A 20,097-nucleotide genomic window follows, 5' to 3' on the forward strand; every position below is an offset into this window, starting at 1 on the left:
CATTGAAAGTAATATGTTTCCAGAATGTAAACAAAATATACATAATATTAAATAGCATGTCAAAGTTTGAGGGAAAAAAACATTCATGGGTATTATTTATTTATTATAGTTTTAACAGTCAAAAACATCAGGAATCACACAAAATGAGCATATAATGATAATGAATTTTGAAATATCTGAATGAAATAATTGATTTAATTTAAAATCAGTTCTAAAACAGAGCCAATAAAAAGCCAAATCTGGTGCTATTTGGTCACAAGGTACGTGTTCTGTCCCTGTCGTGTAAAGGAAAAAGACCTGATGGAGCTGATAACCAACCACAAGTCTGACATCATAAGTTTTGTGTTGACTACTTTTAAGTATCTTATGCGAGAAGTGACTCTGATCCCTTTGTCACCAAATTGCCACATCGTCGTGAGGAAAACTTAATTATTGCCTCGACTCGATCATGATAATTAACTGAGATCCAGCCAGCTAATTAATTCCAAAATGGAGCGAAGTTAGAGCTCGTAAGAAATCTGGAGAAGGTGTGTCACGGAGACAGTTGTGTGTGTGTGTGCATGCATGTATGTATATGTATGTGTGTGTGTGAGATACATGCCATCCTGTTTTTGCCATTGCCTTGCCCCGCAGTGTTGAGGTTAGTTTTTTTTTCTTTTTTAAGATATCATCTCTCTCCCTCTCCCTGCCACTAGAATCTGAAACCGAATATAACATTTTATCATCCGCAGCATAAACCTGATAAGCCCTGTCCCTGCCTCTGTGCCAGTCTCCCCGCTGCCATCATTACTCACTGTGGCGCTGACATCGAGTTAGCACACAGCTCAGGGCATGCTGCACCGTTCACGATGTGCCCTCATTCCACCCACCTATTATATCAACAGTGTGAGGGCGGGAGGGATGCAAAGTTCCTGTTGAACAAGCGCTGATTTTAGAATAGCGCTTTCACTGTGTGGCTGCTCATTCCGGCCGCCTTGCTGATGATTGCCTGTCATTGCTTCAGAAATCGCTGCAAATACTGTAAATTGACAGAGATATGGCATAAATTACGCTGAAGATAGAACAGCTTTTTTTTTAATGATGCAAATATCTTTGTGATGGCTTTTCTTTTTTTTTCTTCCTCATCTGGCTGCGCTTGCGGTTTGACCTGGTTACTTGGCCGCTGACACAAATAACCACTGCACAACACAGGGCTAGTAAACTAGGCGAAGAAGAACATGACCTTGAATAAATTGCACACAAGAAGCACTTTATAACAGTAGACTAATCGTGAGTGCAGGTTATGTCTGCCATTAAAGGCCCGTCCAGCCAAAAACAAGCTCTGGTACTTTGAGTTATTGCGTGCAGGTTTGGGAAAGTCAAAGGTGAGAAGTTGTGGCTGCTAAAATAGTGTACCATCTTAATGTCACGCTGGAGTCTGAGATCGATTACTTTAGTCTTGATCTTTTATACAGGCCGTGATATCCATGTATATAACTGTTGAAAGGTGTGTTGATTTCATTGGCTGTCAAGTTTGAAATGCAATATGTGTTAGAAGATTCGTTTTGAGATAGTTTTGAATCGTTTGAGCTCGTTTTGATCAGGAGTCTGAGCTCGATTACTTTAGTCTGCGCCTGTAAATAACGGTACAGATTTCGCGGTTTTTCCACTTCAGGAAAGTTTTTGCTGAGAGAAACTGCAGAATCAAACATGTCTACTGGTGAAATACAGTACGTTTACTCTTTGTTCTACCTCTTTTGATAAACTTAAGCTTTTAGCTTAAGTTTGCTAACATTAGCTACAACAAGCTATGTGACAGTTAAAGGACAACAGGGATTGCTAAACGTTAGCGTCAGTAGAAAGGAGTGATAACGTTGTCGGTTACATAACTCATATGTCAGGTGAATAATACGTTATTTCTTTGTCTCAACTAATTAAAAAAAGACTTGCTGAACGGTTGCCAATTTTAGCCAAAATGAGGCACATAAACTACTGCAAATGTCCTGTTGCTGACTGTTCTTTCTGAAGTTACGTCATCTAAATTTAATCATTTAATTAATGTGTAAGATGACAAATGGGACAAATCATACTGCATTGGAAAAGGAAGTCAATAATATTGAGTGGAAAATATATGAGGGATTGAGAAGGATATTACAATTAAAAAACGGTTCATTTAAAAAAAAAAATGGGACACTGCAATATTATCACATATTCTCTCCGACTTGTCCCGAGTGAGTCTCTGTGACACACACACACACACACACACACACACACACACACACACACACACACACACACACACACACAGCCTGTAATGGTTCAGCACAGCCTTTATTCCTGTCTTTGTTTCACAGCTTTTCATGCAGATTGATGCCCTCTACCCCAAGCGGCTTGGAACCTGGACTGACTACGCCAAGAAATACTGCAACGCCCATTACAGGTGAGTCTTCAACACACACACACAAGCACAAGCTAACGTGCACTTCATACACTTATATGTAGTGTAGCTAAATGCTATTATACGTACCCATACTACTGTGGGAAACACAGTTAGCTGAGAAGATACTTGTGTATGAGAGTCACTTAGCTTAGCGTAATGTAGCGTAGAAACTGAAAGCAGCAGGTGAATCGCTCGCCTGTAAACCCCCAAAAACACCTGCCAGCATTGCTTTAGCTTATTAAAGTCTCAAAGTGTCAAAACGACAAGGGAATTTGACAAATCTAAGCTAGCAGCCTCAGGTGTTTACGCTAAGCTATCTGGCTCCAGCTTCATATTTAGCGATATATGTCTTTCAAAAACGTGTTAACTCTCACTCTTAATATAACTCGGTTCTTACATATACACTCCTAATTCCTTGCTCAATGATACAAGCAGACTTTCCAATAGATCTCGCCCACCATCACTCTTTTCAAGGGTCTGCTGGGATAAGGTGGGCTGTACCTGAAATCTGGAGTGGCGACGCGGCCGAGTCGAGGTGGTTTTGTTGTCGGAGCCAGTCCCAGACCGAAGCCAGGCGCTAAATGCCAGCTGGCTGCCAGTTGCCAGTGACGATCAGTTACACGTGTGAACACGCACATCAAATGCATTGTTTTGGATGTCCATCAAAGTCGGGCAGCCTCGGCTTTGGACGGGCCTGGCGGCATTAATGATAACACTTTGTATGTCACAGCACTCCGTTCTGAGCCGCATCAACACCATTCAGAGGATCGTACACACACACACACACACACACACGGGGGCACAATGCAGTTTCACAAAGTCTCCCTATTCCTTTTGTCATAGTGACGTTATTGTGGGAGGGAGAAGAGTAGCTGCACATCTGTGGAGTTGTTGGTTCAAATCCCCAACCCTCCTCCCCTCAGTAAACCAGAAGCTGAAACATTATTTCATTTTTGAGGACTACACGTTCAGATACCGGCGTGTGAAATGGCGCATTCTGGCAGCGGCTTGTTAAGTTTGTCCTCACTTCCAGCCAATATGGCAGACGACCAGCCTTTGTGTGGAGGGCCAGTTCTATTCTAAAAATCCGCTTGGCAGATAAATTGTGAAAGTTGCCGGACGAGTTTGGGGATAAACCTGCTGCCGTGGCCATTAGACAAAATAGTTTCCTGCTCTGCAAAGTTGCCCTGAAGCAAAAACTGATTCCCCCCCCGCGACTGCTCCAGCTCAGCGGTACACGATGGAAGGCTGCTGCAGTGCCGGGCAGCTCCCAGGAGGGAATGTTTTAAATGTGTTTAACTACTCCTTCAGGGCATTGCCGTAAATAAGTGTGTTTTCTTAGTAAGTTTCTCTCGGTTTTTCCAAATATATATATATATAAAAACCCGAATGCATCAGCAGCCACAGCTTCGCCTCTCATTTGTTTCTCTCGCAGGTACTTCGGGTCTCGCAGGCAGTGGGACTCTCGCGGCGCGTCCAACTTGGAGGAGCTGCACCGGCGGCTGAGCGAGATCATGATCCGCCGTCTCAAGTCCGAGGTGCTAGAGCAGCTGCCCCCCAAAGTCCGCCAGCGCATCCCCTTCGACCTGCCAAAGGAAGCCGCAAAGGTACGCGTCAGGCGACAACGCGTGGCCTTTCCTCAGCCATCCGATCGCTTTGCTAATGTTGTTATTTTCCCGGGCTGCAACTGACAATTGTTTTCATTACGGACTAATCACGAGTTGATGGTTTGTGTGAATGTCAGATAATAATTAGGTGCCGCTCGTAATTTCCCACAGCCCAAGGTGACATTATCAAATGTCCAGCTTGACAAACGACTCAAACCATTAATTAACTATCAAAATAGTCCCCAAATAAAAAAAGAAAATATTCTGTTGATGGAATGAATGATTAATCGTTTCAAGCTTTAATGTTTACACACACACACACACACACACACACACACACACACACACACACACACACACACACATAAAAAGCGCCGTGTCTAAATACCGAGTCGCCTGTCACGTCTCGATAAATGGAGATGCGCCGGTTCACGCTGTTCGGTAAAATTAACTTCTGTTATCTCGAGGTTGGTGTATTTCTCAGCACACGTGGAGTGATGAAAGATGATACGTAGATGATAGTCCCCCTGCTTTTTTTTTTTTTCTTCAACATTTTGATTTTGCAAACTCGTCACTTCTCCAATTTTCTCGTGTTTAGAATTTTGTAACTGTTACTTTTGGCACTTTTGATCAAGGTCCTTTTAGCCTGAAAGCTGAAAACATAAAGTGTTCGCTGCATAGATGTAAGTGTGCAGATATCTGTTCACCTACTACCAGCAACACTTTCATCATGAGCTGCACAATTTACGTGCTTTTCTGACTATGGGCAGTTCTGTTACTGGGAAGATTCTCTCCAACACTCCTGTATCTGTCAGGACGCACATACCAATCCCTCATAAAAGCTGACGAAGTAAAATACTGTATAATATTCTCTCGTCCATTTCGAGGCCTGTCGGCTCCCCTCGGCGCAAACCGCTTTGAGAGACATCTTTTAGCATCTGACTTCACGTCAAAGCGTTCTCTGTTTATTTCTGTTGCAGTGTGAGGCTGCCCTGATGACACCTCGCTGGCAGCTGTATTCAGATACATATTTTTTATTTTGGGGGGTATTTTCAGCGTGAAAATTATAAAAGAAATATATATGTGATAGTTAGAATGTATACATAGGATTTAAGGGGATTTAATGGCGTGAATGAAATATAATAATATAATTAGAGTTCACCATGTTCTATGGTAGCCCAGAACGGACAAACCAAACACCGGCTCTAGAGAGCCGTGGGAAATTATGACAATTAGTTGGTCTATTTTCTGACATATTTTCTGCTTATTGCTGCTTTAAGGCTAAATAACTCCCCTTTACCCTCTTCACAGATACACTGAAGTGTGTGTGTTTGCATATGTGCTCCCTACCAGGGCATTTGTAGAGTGGATGTCATGTTTGGTGTGTAGGTGTTTGGCATCTCTTCTTTCGCCTGCCCCACAAAGTTGTGGTAGCGGTCTCCGCCTCCCACGCCACGCTGGATGCATTAGCGCTCGTGATGGCTAATGTGGTTTTGACCCAAGCCAGCGCGCCTCCGGCCTTCACCCTCTATGTAACCCGCTGTCAACGCTGTGAGGGGGTGGCCGTCCCAACGGAAGCAACCGGCACAAAGAACAATACACATTTACAAGCAGTAGGAGCTCGTCTAGCTCCTAATTACGCCACCGTCCCAGGAATGACACAACAATGAGGAAGTTGCTCATGAAAAGTGATGATCCAGGATTTTCTTTTTCACCCCAGTCTCCTCAAATGTGAAGGGCCGCTGTAATTAGGGGGCTAAATATGGTCAGCGTTCTACACAGCGTTGCCAATTAGGCCGCCGAACGTCCGCGTGGCGGCTCTTGTGGGAAAAGTTCATGTCATGTCTCGCGGTTGTTCTCGCTCGGCTCTCTTATCTCACGCGGGCTGCAACAGCCGCCGTGACGCTAAAACCCCGAAGATCGTTTGTCTTCTTTGGGAACAAAAAAAAAACCAGAACGGCTGGCCCGTCCTCGCGAGCATATCTCAGGAACGCAAACGAGGGAACTAAACTTTGGCACGAGCATCCTCTTGAACTCGGGGATGAGCTGATAGGCGTTTGGTCGTAACTCATAATTCAAATGCTAATTACGACAAATTAATAACGTCAAATGAAGAATTGATTTCACACTGCGCTCTCAGAGGCGGTACTTCTAGTTCGGCTCGTGAGATGAATGCGGCGAGTCTTTTTTAAACCTGTATTTGTCCTCTGAGGAGAATAGACGGAGCGTTTTACTCTCAGCTAAATGGACAGGTTTTTTTAAAGAGATGAGAACGAGAGCTGTGAAGTGGCGAGTCACACAAAGTCCCATTGTGCCGCCTCATGAGAAAAGAAAAAACATGAACAATATACAACATAAAAAGGCCGTGCGGGCATTATTTTCCTCCAAACAAACTGCCTTTTGAAGCACAGTTTAGCCAACCGACGATATCTAATGTACACCAGCACCACTCGCCCCGTCCCCCCTTCTCATTTTACTCCCTAATGACGGCTTTTATCTTCCACAGCAGACACTTTTTATGCCCCTCCTGCCCTTTACGTTTTCAGCCCTGGCCTTTTGTCCCTGTTAGTCTAGTGAATATCATCAAGGGTGGAGTGTTTGGCCACTCAGTTTTTTTCATTTTTTTTTACCCGCTCCTCCCCCGAGCAGATTCTAAAGCAATACTCGAATACAGTACACTTTTTAAAACTAGAAATGAACATTGCGAGACGGTCCAGGCAGGTGCTGCAGAGTGAAACATCTGAGGGGCAGAACATGAAGGAAGCGGCTTTGCATTACGGCGCCATTCGCTCACCCGGCCGACCTTGACTTTGACGAGGTTTTGAATCCGATGAAATGCTAATTGTTTCACTAAATGGTGCAAAGCTTTCATGTTCCACCGAACGTATCTCATTGGAGAAAATAAATTTAAAAATGCAGTTGTGAAACTTCACAAAAAGCATCCATTACACGCGCGCGCGCTCACATTAATAAGGCTTCTCGCTCCCCTCCCCCCCACCTCTCTCCCTCATCACCCTCCCTGTATGTATGTGCTTAATCACGCGCGGACCACCTCTTCCCTCAGCCCGCCATATGGCTTCACAGTTTTTCGGCGTTTGATATGCAGCGCTCTGAGAAAGTGTTCGTTGGCTGAAAATGAAAATGTGTAAATGAAAAATAACACTTTTTTTTTAGCCTGAATTCAGACAGATGAGCTGTGAACAAAAGGCACAAAATAACCTGTCATGGCAAAGTGGTCTGAAGTTAGACAATTACAAAATAAAAGAAGTAAAGGAGGTTCTTCTGCAGCGCTTTAGAGTATGACCACGCAGCTGCTATTCAAAACCAATCCCTCAATACAGCGTGCTGCTTTTCTTCACACTCCAAACCATTATGTTGGATTGTCGTGGGAAGTATGGTAAAGAGTGTGTTTTCACGTGTTCTTATGGGAAACGGGGCTAACCCCGATTGCCGACCACAAATGGCCGGCCTCTCAATGCGCTCCCCGACTCCCACCCTTAAATACTTCTCGCCCATCACCTTGAGAGAGAAAGAGAGAGAGAGGAAGCAGGAGAGAAAGGGAGAAAGGAAGAGGGAGCGTGCGAGGCGTCTTTTGATTTATTGTACCGGCCCTGCTGCTTCTCCATCTTCGACCCCGGCTTGTCACACGGCGGCTATAATTGGGAGATGCTCATGACCCACCTAGCTCAGCAGCCCAGTCAGAAGGAGGGAGGGAGCGAGGAGGGAGGAAGCGAGAAGTGGGAGGGAGGGGTAGCATCCTTGGGAATTCTCCATCTCCCTCTATTTTCTCTCTCTCCCTCCCCTCTTTCATTCTTTCTTTCTTTCTCTTCCAGGGAAAGTAGGACACCCAGCAGCACCATTAATTGTTTTGCCCTTTTATATCACAAAAAAAAAACAGAGAGAAAAATGGTGGATGGAGACGTGAAGGACGCGGCCTCACCGTGTCCATGCGCTCTCTCTCTGTCTCTCTCGCTCTCTCTCTCTCTCTCTCTCTCTCATTCTCTCTCTCTCACTCTCGCTCTCTCTCTCTCTCTCTCTCTCTGTCCACAGGAGGCCTCGGCCAGCTTCGCCGAGTGGGAGAGACTGATGAAGGGACTGAGGTCGGGGGGCGGCGCCTCAGACAACCCCTTCAGTCAGGTCATGGGCCTGGTCACACAGATGTACAAGCAAACGGCTATCGCCAAGGTAATGGGGGACCAGGTGGTGCTCGAGTATATCTTGTTTGAACCCCCGGCCTTTGCCATGATACAGTATTTCTCTGAACTGTACTGTGTGTGTGAGCGTCTGCAGCTGAAAATAGTCCCTCCAACAAAAGAAGCTACAGATCCCGGCTGTTTCAATGAAGCGCCGAAAGGCGGACGTACGCTTTCGAGTTACAAACTTTGAGGCTGCTCTTTGTGTTACTGTTCAAAACAAGAAGAAACAAACGACACATTTTTATTAAAATGAATGAATAGCGTGACATTTTTGAGCCAACTCATTTGCTTTCTTGCAGAGAGTTCGGTGAAAAGATGGACGCAACGCTCATGACTGTAGGCCGAATACGAAGCTGCAGCTGGCTAGCTTAGCTTAGCTTAGCATGAACACAGAAAGTGCAGCGGAATCGGCTAGCCCGCCTCTGTCCAAAAGGAATAAAATGCCCCTACCAGCTCCTCTGAGGCACCGAGGGCGATGTCGATCCTTCAAGTCTCATCAGTATCATTTATTAAACTGTTAAACTTCACACAGCAGCAAATCAATGCAAACATGCACGTCATGTTCTCACTAATTTTCGAAAAACATTGGCTCATTTTGTTGCTAATTTGTTAATAATGATTTATTACTTTGACAATAGTAATTAATAATATTAATAATATAACAATACATTCAAAGGAGGCCATGTTTTCATTAAAGCTGCCCTAAAAATATCTGCTTGTGATAAAAATATTAGACAACAAATATAATAGCCTCCTTTAATAGATTGTGTGTTTCAAGTAAACCTAACCCCTCACACACACACACACACACACACACACACACACACACAGGCTGTGAGCAAACCGGCGGCGTGGCATCATTAGCGCCGCGTGTCCTGCAGCCGAGCACCCAAAAGTGTTGAACCTCTGCGGCTCAAACATTCCGTTTAAATAGCCTCAAAATTGGCGTTTTGATGTTTCAGGAAGCGTTGAAGCGCTCGGCCGACCACTCGGCGAGAACCCGTGGAGGAGGGGGGGGGTAAGCGTGGCCATGGTAACGGGGCCTAATGGTCGCCGGTGAAAAAGCACTTAGACAAAGTAGGGAGTTATAGCCGAGGTATTATTTAGTTGCGTCCAGCCTGGCATGATTACACCTTATCTCAAAGTTACACGCCGCGCTGGAAATAGCATCTCTGTGACGCTGTTGCCATGGGAACTCGGCCGGCCTCTCGGTTTTGAAGTGGCGGCTCTTTTTTAATGAGGGGAGAAATAAGCGATGTGGGAAAAGGTGGCTTGATGCGCGCAGTCGGAGGGTGTGTGGGGGGGGGTCAGAGCAACCGGTGGCGATGATCTTAACAAGCATTTACATTTCCTGCTCCTCAGTGGGAACATCTGCGAGGGCGATCGGCTCTTCTCGCCGCTGCAGCGGACTCGCGGCTGTGTAAACATTCCCGCCAAACGCAAGCACATCCCTCGCCAATCATCTGCCCCGTTCAATAGGCTGCCGTTCCTCTCAATTAGCCCGACGCCCCCCTCCCTCTCCCACACACACCGGAGGTCAAGGAAGACCGGAGATAACCTCCGAACGCAATCATCGACGCGTCGCTCGCTCAGCCTGCCTCTGAGCTCGGGTCTTTTTCTGCGCTTGGCGTTGTTTGCTGATTGGATTTCTGCTCGGTTTAGCCTAACACTGGACCTCCTTTCATTACAAAGCCCCCGCACCACACACCCGCCGTGAAGCCGATACACCCGACTCAGTCTCATTTCCTCTCTTATTGTTTTTTTTCTCTTCCTACAGCCAGACACACTTTCTACTTCAGAAAACAAACAAAAAAACTCTTTCTTTTTGTTTTCTTTCTGGTGCATCATGGAACGGTGTGACGTGTTCACACATCTCCGTCACTCTGACGGGCATCAGGGCCCCGGCGCCGCCCGCCCGCCTGCCAGTCCGGCTTGGCGACAGAGCCGCCAAATGCCTTTGGGGTATTTTTATTGCTTAACCCGCCAAGCATCTGCTCCCAATTACCCAGAGAGAGGACAGCTCTGATGCCGGACTTTAAAGCGAGCTAACGGGGCCGCTTCAGACAGCCGAGAAGTTTGTGCACTAATTAAACTCGGTCGGAACGGAAGCGCGGCGAAAGCCCGAGCCGTCGGTAATGAGGACCCCCCCCCAGATCAGAACGGGGTCGGCAGGCCCGGCGAGGAGATTCATTATCGGGCGCGTCGGCTAATTATCTACAAGGCGAAAGCAGAGGTTTTTCCCACCAGAGCAGGTGTGATGGCAGCGCAGGTTGTCAGGTGGTGCGGAGAATTCACGCCACAGAGACAGGCCCCGTCGAGCCTCTGTTTGAATGGAATCAGAACTCAGTATTTCTTGCTATTCTCAGACGTTTCTTTTTTTTACTTTTTCTCCTTCTTTTTTTTGGCCCCCGAGGCTCCGAGACGAGCCGAGCCCCGGATGCTCAATGACACGCTCGCTCAGCACATCCACGGCGGCCTTGCAGAAAGTAGCGGGGACAGGCCGCAGCCGTCACAGTGTGATCGCCGGGCAGCGGCGAGCGGTGAAATGATAGATACGGATACCTGCGGGGCACAGTTAACTCGCTGGCACTTCTGCTGCTTCCTTCCTTTTTCTTTTTCCAGATCGTTAGCTTCACGCTGTCAATCAGGGTCACGAGCTCCTGTGGAATTCACACTGATGATTCCCTTTTTTTTTTTTTTTTAAAGCAGTGTTGGCGTTTGACTTCATAAATAAATCAAGACTAACCAGTAGAAAAACACCAGGCATTAATAAAAAAACAAAAACAAGGTCACATAAAAATACACCAAGCGACTCCAGAGGGGAAGTAAGGGAACTTTGTCAGACAGCCAGCGGAAAATATTTGTGCAAAAGAAGCTTTCGTCTTGATTAAGTTGTTGGTACATTCTGAGATTCATCCTGTTGTCTGCGGAACAAAAGGTGACTTTTTATTGTGTCTGGAGAACAGCGCACGCACCAATCATATCTCCAAGTTGCGAGTTATTGATTTGCTCTCCCTATCTGAGCTGACAAATGCAGCCCCCACCCTCCCCCCCCTCCTCTCACGGCCGCCTCCGCGTGCTCGCTGCTTTTAAAATCCGGATCCGCGGCATTCAATCGAGGATCGATCCCGCGGAGAGGAATGCCGCGGTGATTAATTGACTTCTTCACTGATCCAGCCGATTCCTCCGTGTGTGCGGTCGACCAGTGTGAGGTGATGGATGCAGCAGCTCTCTTTCATCTGTGTCTATTTCTGTATATGTATGTGTGTGTGTGTGTGTGTGTGTGTGTGTGTGTGTGTGTGTGTGTGTGTGTGGTCAGGCGGGAGCTGTGAAGGACTACATTAAGATGATGTTGGAGGCAGAGCAGCTGAAGTTCCTGGTGTTCGCCCACCACCTCACCATGCTGCAGGCCTGCACCGAGGCTGCCATCGAGGCCAAGGTAACCCTGGGACCTCTCCGCGGGCAACTGGAGGGGGTCGGACGCAACTACACACACACACACAAGAGCCATCACACACACACAAGAGCCATCACACACACACAGGCCATAACACTTGACATGTTCCCGTTGTTGATGGAAGCCAAAGCTTGGCGACATAACAACAGAAAGCCTTTCAAGACAAACTGGAAGTAAATGAAACTATAAAACCAATGACGCACTAGCTCCCCTCTGGGCCACCGTCCGGCCAGATAAAAGGCAGTTGCACGCCAAGTCCCTTTTTTTTTTTTGTCAGGTTTATTCTATTTTTATATCCGTCAAACATCGTTTCGCGCAATAGATCTTGCACAATGAGTCTGACACAACGGTTCGCAATAGTACGAACGGCGCTAGTTCCAATTTATGAGCGAATGACATCAGCAAATATCGATCTAATATGTGTCTAGTGCTCAACGCGACTCGGCCGGTCGGACGCTGTTTTTGATGACGGCTTTTGCATGTACGGTATTCAAACGTCTCGATTTTGACGGATGCACAAAAAAGAATTAGACAAACCTGTGACAAACACCTCAATAACCGACAGATGACGTGTTCGGTGTCGGTGTAAACTCAAAAGACATGACGCTGGGCCTCGACCAGGATCAGTCAGGATCAGTCAGAACCAGCATCCTGTGCACTGAAAACACACAAAAAAGCCTTAAAAAAGTGGTTATTCTTGCCCTATTGATCCCTTTGGAACAAGAGGAAGCACTGCTTCTATATGGCTATTTCAATTCGGCACAGACGTTAATTTCCATCAGCGGGGACGTGCTGCAGGTATCGGCAGTCCACTTACATGCTGCGTTCAGGTGCCCAGTGCAGTGCCGGTCCGATATGTGGATAATTAAGAAGCACAACATGCATTTAGTATCAAGCACCTCTTGATCGGCCCATCAATCCTCAGCTACGATCGTTGATTCTTTCTCCTCGTTCTTGAAAAAAAAAGTCTTCTTTTTTTTAAATTTGTATTTCTTTTTCCTCGCTCTCTCAGAAAAGTAAACTTCAAACGAACCGATCTCCCAGGACGCGTTTCACAAGTCATCACGAGCAAGCGGTCGCTATTGAACTTGTGAATGTATGTGTGTGTGTGTGTGACACAGGGGTCGGGGAGGTGTCATTAAACCGTAATGCAGCGGTGCGACGTGTGATTACACATTCCTCCACGAGACGCTCCCTCTCTGCGCTCGCCAATTAACGGAGACGGGCTAAAAAAAGGAGCGACAGGCGGCACGGCGGCGAGGAGGGGTGACGTGAAGCGTTTGCGCTTCTCGCCCGTTGCCAGCCGGTCTGAGTGTTTTTTTTTTTTTTAAATGTATGAAGTTGTGAATGTTTCGCTGTGATGGAAACAGCTGTTTTGATTTATGGTGTTATTTATATTTTTGTCTCTCCACGGCCTTGTTCTAACCTGCTGGGACGCTTGATTCTCGGCGAGCACATTTATTTCCAACCTTTTTTTAAATTTCCATGAAAAAAAAGTGGAACGAGACCTCCGTGTTGCCCTCTTCATATTCATGCAGCACAGCTGCGTTGACACGTCGGGGTTGCACAGTGCGAGCGCACTCGCCCGCCGAGCGGCTCCGCGGGAGCGGCGGACCCGAATCAAAAGAGTGCATTAGCGGCTCTGCCGAATGTCAAGTTCAAGTTTAACGAAGGCTCTCTCTTTGTTTGCCTGGAAATGTTACAAAATATATTCCGTTATCTTTCAAAGCGGCAATCCCCCCCCCCATCCGCCTCCTTTCACTGCGGCTCCTCTGTTCACGGTTTCTCTCCGCCGCTCGTTCATTCCCACGTCCGTCATTGAAATGTCTCCAGTATAGGATGCGGGTTAATGAAGAAAAAAAAGCAAATCGGCGCCGGCTTTGTTGGAGGCCGACAATGCCGTCCCTTCGCACGCTGTGTGAACCTTTAGTCAAATTCAAAGAAGTCTGCAAACAAGCGCGCTTTCATCATCTGCAGGTTTGCAGGTGCACTTCCCGACAAACGGCGCTTCAAGGCCGTGGACTGTGTGAAGCCTCGAGTAAGGCAATTTGGCCGTCGCCATCTTAGCTTTTTGCCACTAGTGAACGGAAGTTAGTATATTTGGAGTTTCTGTACCTGTCAATCACAAGGTGGCCCGGCCTAAAGCATCCCCCTGCTTTATGCTCATGTTTACAAGGTTTTGTGAGGGAATAAATCAAGAGGGAAGGAGAGTCATTTTCTCAACGGCGTCTATACGGCTATAGGAGTCACCCCCTGATGGTCATGAGAGAGAATGCAGCTTTTAAGACATTTCCTCATCGGCTTTACTCGTGAGAGACCTGAGGTTGCCGCCTGTTCTGGGCAAGTGATGAAGGACATTGTTTAATTGGTTAGTCTGGCCTTAAAAGTTTGAACTATGCTGAAATTTTAAACAAGACTGTGTAACTTCTGGAAGGAGTTTTAAAGGGCACGTTCCATCAGTTGCACACACGACTCATCCATCGCCCACTGGGAAGTTTCATGTCCTCCAAAGAAGTAAACGCTGTGCCGCTGCAGGCCGGTTACATCCGCATCGACGGCAGCGTCCCGTCCTCCGAGCGAATCCAGCTGGTCCACAAGTTTCAGAGTGACCCCGAGACGCGGGTGGCCATCCTCAGCATCCAGGCAGCCGGCCAGGTACACACACACACACACACACACACACACACACACACACACACACACTCTAACTCAACATCATTCTTTTCACATCAGTTGCCATGAATCTACTCTTTTCAAGTAGTCACATATGACTCTGGAATAGTCCTTAAAAATATTGAATTTCATCACCAGAAACACTTCTGAGCACTCGGATCAACTGTTTTACTTTGGTACAATAAAAAGGCTTCGAGGTGCACGTTACTAATATTGATGGCTGCTCTCCGTTATACTGAATCCTAATCGAGGTTTGTGGAAGGAGAAATAAATGCCGAAAATGTGTTTTTGCTCTTCATAATAAACTTGACATTAATTATTCTGGATGAGCGAATGTGTGCACAAATGTTACGCGTTCCAATCAAAGGAAGTAGGTGCTCGAAGCTCTCATACGGCAATTAGCCGCTAATATTCTAGTTAAAAAAAAAAAAAAAGGATTTCACCAAATAACATTCCTTTGGATGTGGACTGGAGTGCTCCATTCGTGGTGGTGATGTTTTCTGTCTCTCTCTCTGTGTGTGTGTGTGTGTGTGTGTGTCCTCTGCAGGGCTTGACCTTGACCGCAGCGAACCACGTGGTGTTCGCCGAGCTCTACTGGAACCCCGGCCACATCAAGCAGGCAGAGGACCGAGCCCATCGCATCGGGCAGACGGCCTCGGTCAACGTGCACTACCTCATCGCCAAGGGCACCTTCGACACCGTCATGTGGTCCATGCTCAACAGGAAGGTGCTGTAGGGCAACAGAGGGCGGGGCGGGGGGGCAATATTTGGGCTAAGCCTCGTCATCACACATTCCATGAATGAAGCCATCATTGATGTGAATGATAGATAACTCAAAATTCTGCGCTGTCTTACAAAACATTTAAGACGTTTAACAACAGCAATATCTATTTAAAGGGATAGCGCAGTTTTTATCTATGCACTCTTCAAAGCTACCAGACTCCATTGACGAAACCTGTAATTTAACCTTTCCTGCTGCTGCCGCCTCCATCGGTTAGCAAGTGTGTGTTCGTGTGTGACTTTCGTGAATCCGGACTAACACAAAGTCTCACACTGGCACACCCACACACATCCTGACCGTTGGAGGCAGACCAGCGTTCTACGAGGTTAAATTACAGTTATTGTCAAAAGGGTCTCGTGGCTTTTGAAGAGAGCACAGTTAACGGCTAAGTCCGGAGAAAAGCAGCGAAAATATGGACCGAAAGATGGAAGAAGAGTGAGCGCTGAACGTCCCCGCGTTGTCCCGCCAGGAAACGGTGACCGGCAGCACGCTAAACGGCAAGAAGGGGTACCTGAAGGCCGACGAGGGCGACAAGGACAAGTGGGAGTTCCTCAACTTCGCCGACGCGTGGAAGCCGAGCGAGATGGTGCTGCCCCTGGAGGGGAGCGCGGGAGACCCCAAAGACGACGTGTTCTTCACTCACGTAAGAGAAAGCGTTCAGAGATACATTCCCACCACCCCCGACCTTCAGGTGAATACTGTGTTGTTTCTTTTATTGGGTCTGTTTGTTCATTATCTGTGGGAGCTTTCTCATGAGGAGGCAGAGAGTGTCACACTCTGGTCGCTTGGTGAAGAGGAGCGCTGTCACTCGTAACGAGCCTCCGCCGTCGCTCCACTGCTGTCGTCTGAGCGGAGCTTAATGATGTCCTTCAAAGAGGGGAAGAAGCCAGATTGTGAATAATTGCACAACAAAAAAATGTTCCAGTTCCAGTTGTGGAGCGATTACGCTCATGTTTGGGATTTACTCTCTAAAGCGAGTCGAGTTTTTCTTTCTTTCTAAGCATGCGGTAATCTCGAAAGAACATTAGAGCTTTACTTTTAAATAATAATGAACACGTCTGAGGTTTGTGAGATCTCAAACACTTTCTCTAACCCGCACCGCATCAATCAACACTATTATATTTAGCACCATCAACAACTCGAGTCGAAGGGGCCGTGTCAGGGTGACAGAAGATGCTGTGTTTTAGTTTTTTCGTGATATTGAATGTATGGGATTTATTTATAAAACAGCCGTGCAAACTTCATGATCCATAGTTGATCATTGGGTGTTTCTCATTATTATTAATTGAGACATATCTTAGACTCAGATGTTTTTTATCAAAAAGGGGAAGTTAATCGTGATCAAAGTGCAATGTGTGTTGTTGTTACTTTACAGGTGGATTGCGTGCTGTTGTGTCTAAAACCTAAGTCGCGTCTTCTTTTCTTTTCTCAAGTTTGAGAAAGAGAAGCAGCACGACATCCGTTCCTTCTTCTCCCCGGGCGGCGACAAGGAGAAGAAGAGGAAGAGAAGGGAAGACGAGGGAACCTCTCCCTCCATCTCAGAGAGTGGCAGTGGGACAAACGCTGAAACCAGAGAGGAGAAGGTAGAGAGGCCCGGCTCCCAGGCCTCCCTCTCACCCGACCAGGACTTCTCCCCGCAGCCAAAGCGGCTCCGCACGCCGCAGTCCGGCCGCGGCGGGAAGCGGAGGTCGGCGGCCGCGGACGTCGGCACGACCGCCCCGGTCCCCTCCATGGCCCCGCGGAGGCTGTCGGAGCGCCGCCCTCCTGCTGAGAAGTGGGACTGCGGGGCCTGCACCTACTCCAACAGCAGCCTGCTGCCGTACTGCGAGATGTGCGGGTTCCCACGCCGGCCCTCTGAAGTCCACTCAGGTAGGACTGCCACCCGATCATTAACAAACTTAATCGAACTGGATTCAAACGGAGCACAAAAAACAACATCATCATCTGTGCACCTGACGCTGATATCCAGTCATCTCTTTATTTCCCTCCCTGTCAATATCAATCGCAGCAGTCTGTTGACATAATACTCTTGAACAGCATTACAGATTTCACCAGATGGAACGCGTGATAGCGAAAGATGGAGGGAGGCTTGCCAGAGTCTGAAATAGCTCTGCCTGGAGAATTCTCTCTCTCTCTCTCTCTTTCTCTCTCTCTCTCTCTCTCTCTCTCTCATGACAAGGACACGGTATAATTCTCACCTGTCAAGCTGAGAGAGAGATACACCGACAGAAAGAGAGAACAGGCGCCTACTATTGCTGCAAACGTCTCGCACAAAGTTGGAAAAGTTGAGCTGGCTCTAGCTGATATCTCTGACAGCCTATGATTGTATCCTGCAAAAGGAGTGCGTGTGTGTGTGTGTGTGTGTGTGTGTGTGTGTGTGTGTGTGTGTAGGGAGGTGGGGGGGCGGTCGTTATGACCTGGCATGTTGGAGGTGCACCACATCGGCTTCCAGAAAGGAAGAAAAAAAAAAATCCTAAAATGCAACGGCATTTCAGCAGCAGTGATGTTCACGCTTAAGTTTGTCTTTTTAATGCAGGCTGTTGATTTTGAAGCCAAGACGAAACCTAAATTGGTGGAAGGGAAGGAGAAAAAATACGACTCGTTGGCAGAGATGGTTTCATGAAACACTGTAATTAACAATTGCACTGTAAATGGATTCAAGGTATCAGAAGGCAACGGCACCTGACTAAATGACCTCGGCTCACTGAGCTCGAAGAAAAAAATAATCAATCCCCCTCATTGTCTGACAAATTGCAAGCTTTATATTTTCACAACGCAGTCCAACTTTCCTTGGCATTGATGGAAAACGTCACGAGAACTCATAAGACCCGGCCACAAAATTATGCAGCAGCGAATGTTATTGACGTGGGTCGGCAGCCGCGAGGAACTGTGGGAAGGCGTCGTCTCCTTTCCGCTCATAAAGGTGCACCCGGTGCTGAAAGGAGAGCAGCGAGGAGGCATTGAAGCGCCCGTAGGCCATGGTTTTAATTTAATTTTTGTGTGCCGTAAACACGAATACAGTACATGCGCGTGATCCGGTGTGACGTTCAATTTCTCACCAGTCTGCTTTAATAACTCTCAGCTCTCATTATGCAAATGCAGGATCTATATTGAGTGTGAGTGCAGAGTAAATATTGGCCAGGCTGGGGGTTTGTTTGCAGCTCAGTCCGGTGGAAGTGAGAAGCGCTGCACTCGGAACGCGCACAGTTCAAACAAGAAGCACCCCGGCCTTCAAACGCCACCGGGATAATACACGCTCGCCCACACACACACACACAGACACACACATTTTATTCTCAGCTGCAGCAGATGCTCGATAACTATTCAGCAATCACGCTCTCTTCTTTGTCACAAGCGCCACTCTGCATTCACAGTGGCTGTGTCAGCCCGCGAGACGGGGGAATTTAACAACCTGCTAAATTTGTAAATGACAGACGGTGGCGAGAAGTAACAACGGTATTTATGGAGATATCGCTCAACTTGGCACCGCAGTCCTCCGCGCGTGGCGATGTAAGAAAAAAAATAATCAGCTCCGGGAGCCGACGGCACGGCGTGAGAGACGTTATCCCTTCAACAGCAACGGGTTCTCACAATGACGGGGAGTTGTGTCACCGGCATTAAGATGCGTTGCCGGGAATCACAGCAGCGTGATGCGAGGGCTGATGCTGCGTTCAAAGTTAGAGGAACAGAGAGAAAGCGCCATGTGGCCTTCGCCGTCTGTGGATTTGAGCAGCGTGGCAAAGAAATACAAGAAAACAGCAGCTGTAGAGGAAGAACAAGTCGGCACGCAGAAGGATATTTGTCTGTTGTATTACACCAGAGTCAAATGCACCAGAATGTGCTGCATGAAACGGGAACATTTCAATCGTGGAAAGTGATGGAGCCTGATGGTAGGTTAGAAGCTGCCGATCAAATGTCAAAGCAACAAATTCACCCTTCCTTTTCCCTGAGCTACCGTTCCTACGTGTGTCGTGCTTTCCCATCCAGGAACTGCACAACAACAGTTTGCGGTGATCTTGGCGGATATCACGTTTGCCACTCAAAATTCATACTGAGTTTTGAATCAATTGGTCTCCAATTTACAATGAAATTCCAATAAAAAAGTGTATTTTTAGTTTTTTCTAATGCAGTTGGCCTTCGACTTGCTGCGTCGCTAACATTGTTAGCCGGACACGCTGACGTCTAACTTTGTGTACGTCTGAGCCGGTGAAAACACGGTTCAATATGTTCCTTATACCTTTTACTCTGGTGTTTTTTGCCCTTTTTGAAAAGCTAAAAAAAGGACCCCGTCCTCCAAACCCCCTCACATATGGAGTATAGCTCTCTTCAGCCACATGAACAGCACTTTGGCAGGTTGAGAAATCCTCGACAGGCCCGCCGTGCCCACGGTTGCTAAGCTAGGATTAAACAATTGCTTTTCCGTGTAGGGGTTTTAGCGAATGGTAATATAAAATGCTAAATGATGTTTTAATATAGGTTGGAAGCTGTGTTCTGTGTTTCATAAGGTCCAGTCTTCTTCATCTGAAGGTGTTGACACTCTTATTTCCTGTGCGGCATGGAGGGGGAACTCAGCCTTCATTAATTGGAGACAAATTGAATCACTGTTGTGCCATATCCCCGAGTAATCAAGAACCCTTTTTTAATCAAACTGTCGCACACTATAAGCTCAGTGTGGGTTCGTCAGAACGGTCTTCCCGAAGTGGATTTAGCGCGGGCAAACAACGAGCAAACAACCATGCTGCGCTCAGGTTTGAGTTCCTGTGTTTTTGCAGCTTTTCCAGGGCGAGAGAGCGTGGGCGCAGTTCAATCCTTCAGCACTTTTTCACCGGCGGACCAGCAATTTGCCTCGGGAGCTCCTGCTGGGAGAGAGTATACAGGAAGTGGGCAATTTGGCTGTCCACACCTCTCAGGTAGCACTCTACCGTCCAGATTCCTTTTTTCCCCCTGATTTTTAGCATTTAACA

The 20,097-nt window shown here is 47.1% G+C and overlaps 1 protein-coding gene across 3 annotated transcripts in view; it reads left to right on the forward strand.

Moving 5' to 3' along the window:
• Nucleotides 1-20,097, forward strand: part of zranb3 (zinc finger, RAN-binding domain containing 3) — a 59,476-nt gene that overhangs the window by 10,766 nt on the left and 28,613 nt on the right. For 2 of the 3 annotated variants that reach the window (XM_068590971.1, XM_068590972.1), the window contains 8 exons: nt 2,334-2,419; nt 3,855-4,026; nt 8,077-8,211; nt 11,542-11,661; nt 14,215-14,334; nt 14,900-15,079; nt 15,603-15,776; nt 16,567-17,002. In XM_068590971.1, the coding sequence (XP_068447072.1) occupies nt 2,334-2,419; nt 3,855-4,026; nt 8,077-8,211; nt 11,542-11,661; nt 14,215-14,334; nt 14,900-15,079; nt 15,603-15,776; nt 16,567-17,002 (1,423 nt within the window). Of the gene's footprint in view, nt 1-1,614; nt 1,710-2,333; nt 2,420-3,854; nt 4,027-8,076; nt 8,212-11,541; nt 11,662-14,214; nt 14,335-14,899; nt 15,080-15,602; nt 15,777-16,566; nt 17,003-20,097 lie in introns of those variants that run through there. The other variant, XM_068590973.1, reaches the window with a different exon arrangement.

The sequence above is a fragment of the Clinocottus analis genome, unplaced genomic scaffold (genome assembly GCF_023055335.1).
Source record: "Clinocottus analis isolate CAN_PGR_092001 unplaced genomic scaffold, fCliAna1.0.p SCAF_24, whole genome shotgun sequence".
Classification (NCBI taxonomy): domain Eukaryota; kingdom Metazoa; phylum Chordata; class Actinopteri; order Perciformes; family Cottidae; genus Clinocottus; species Clinocottus analis.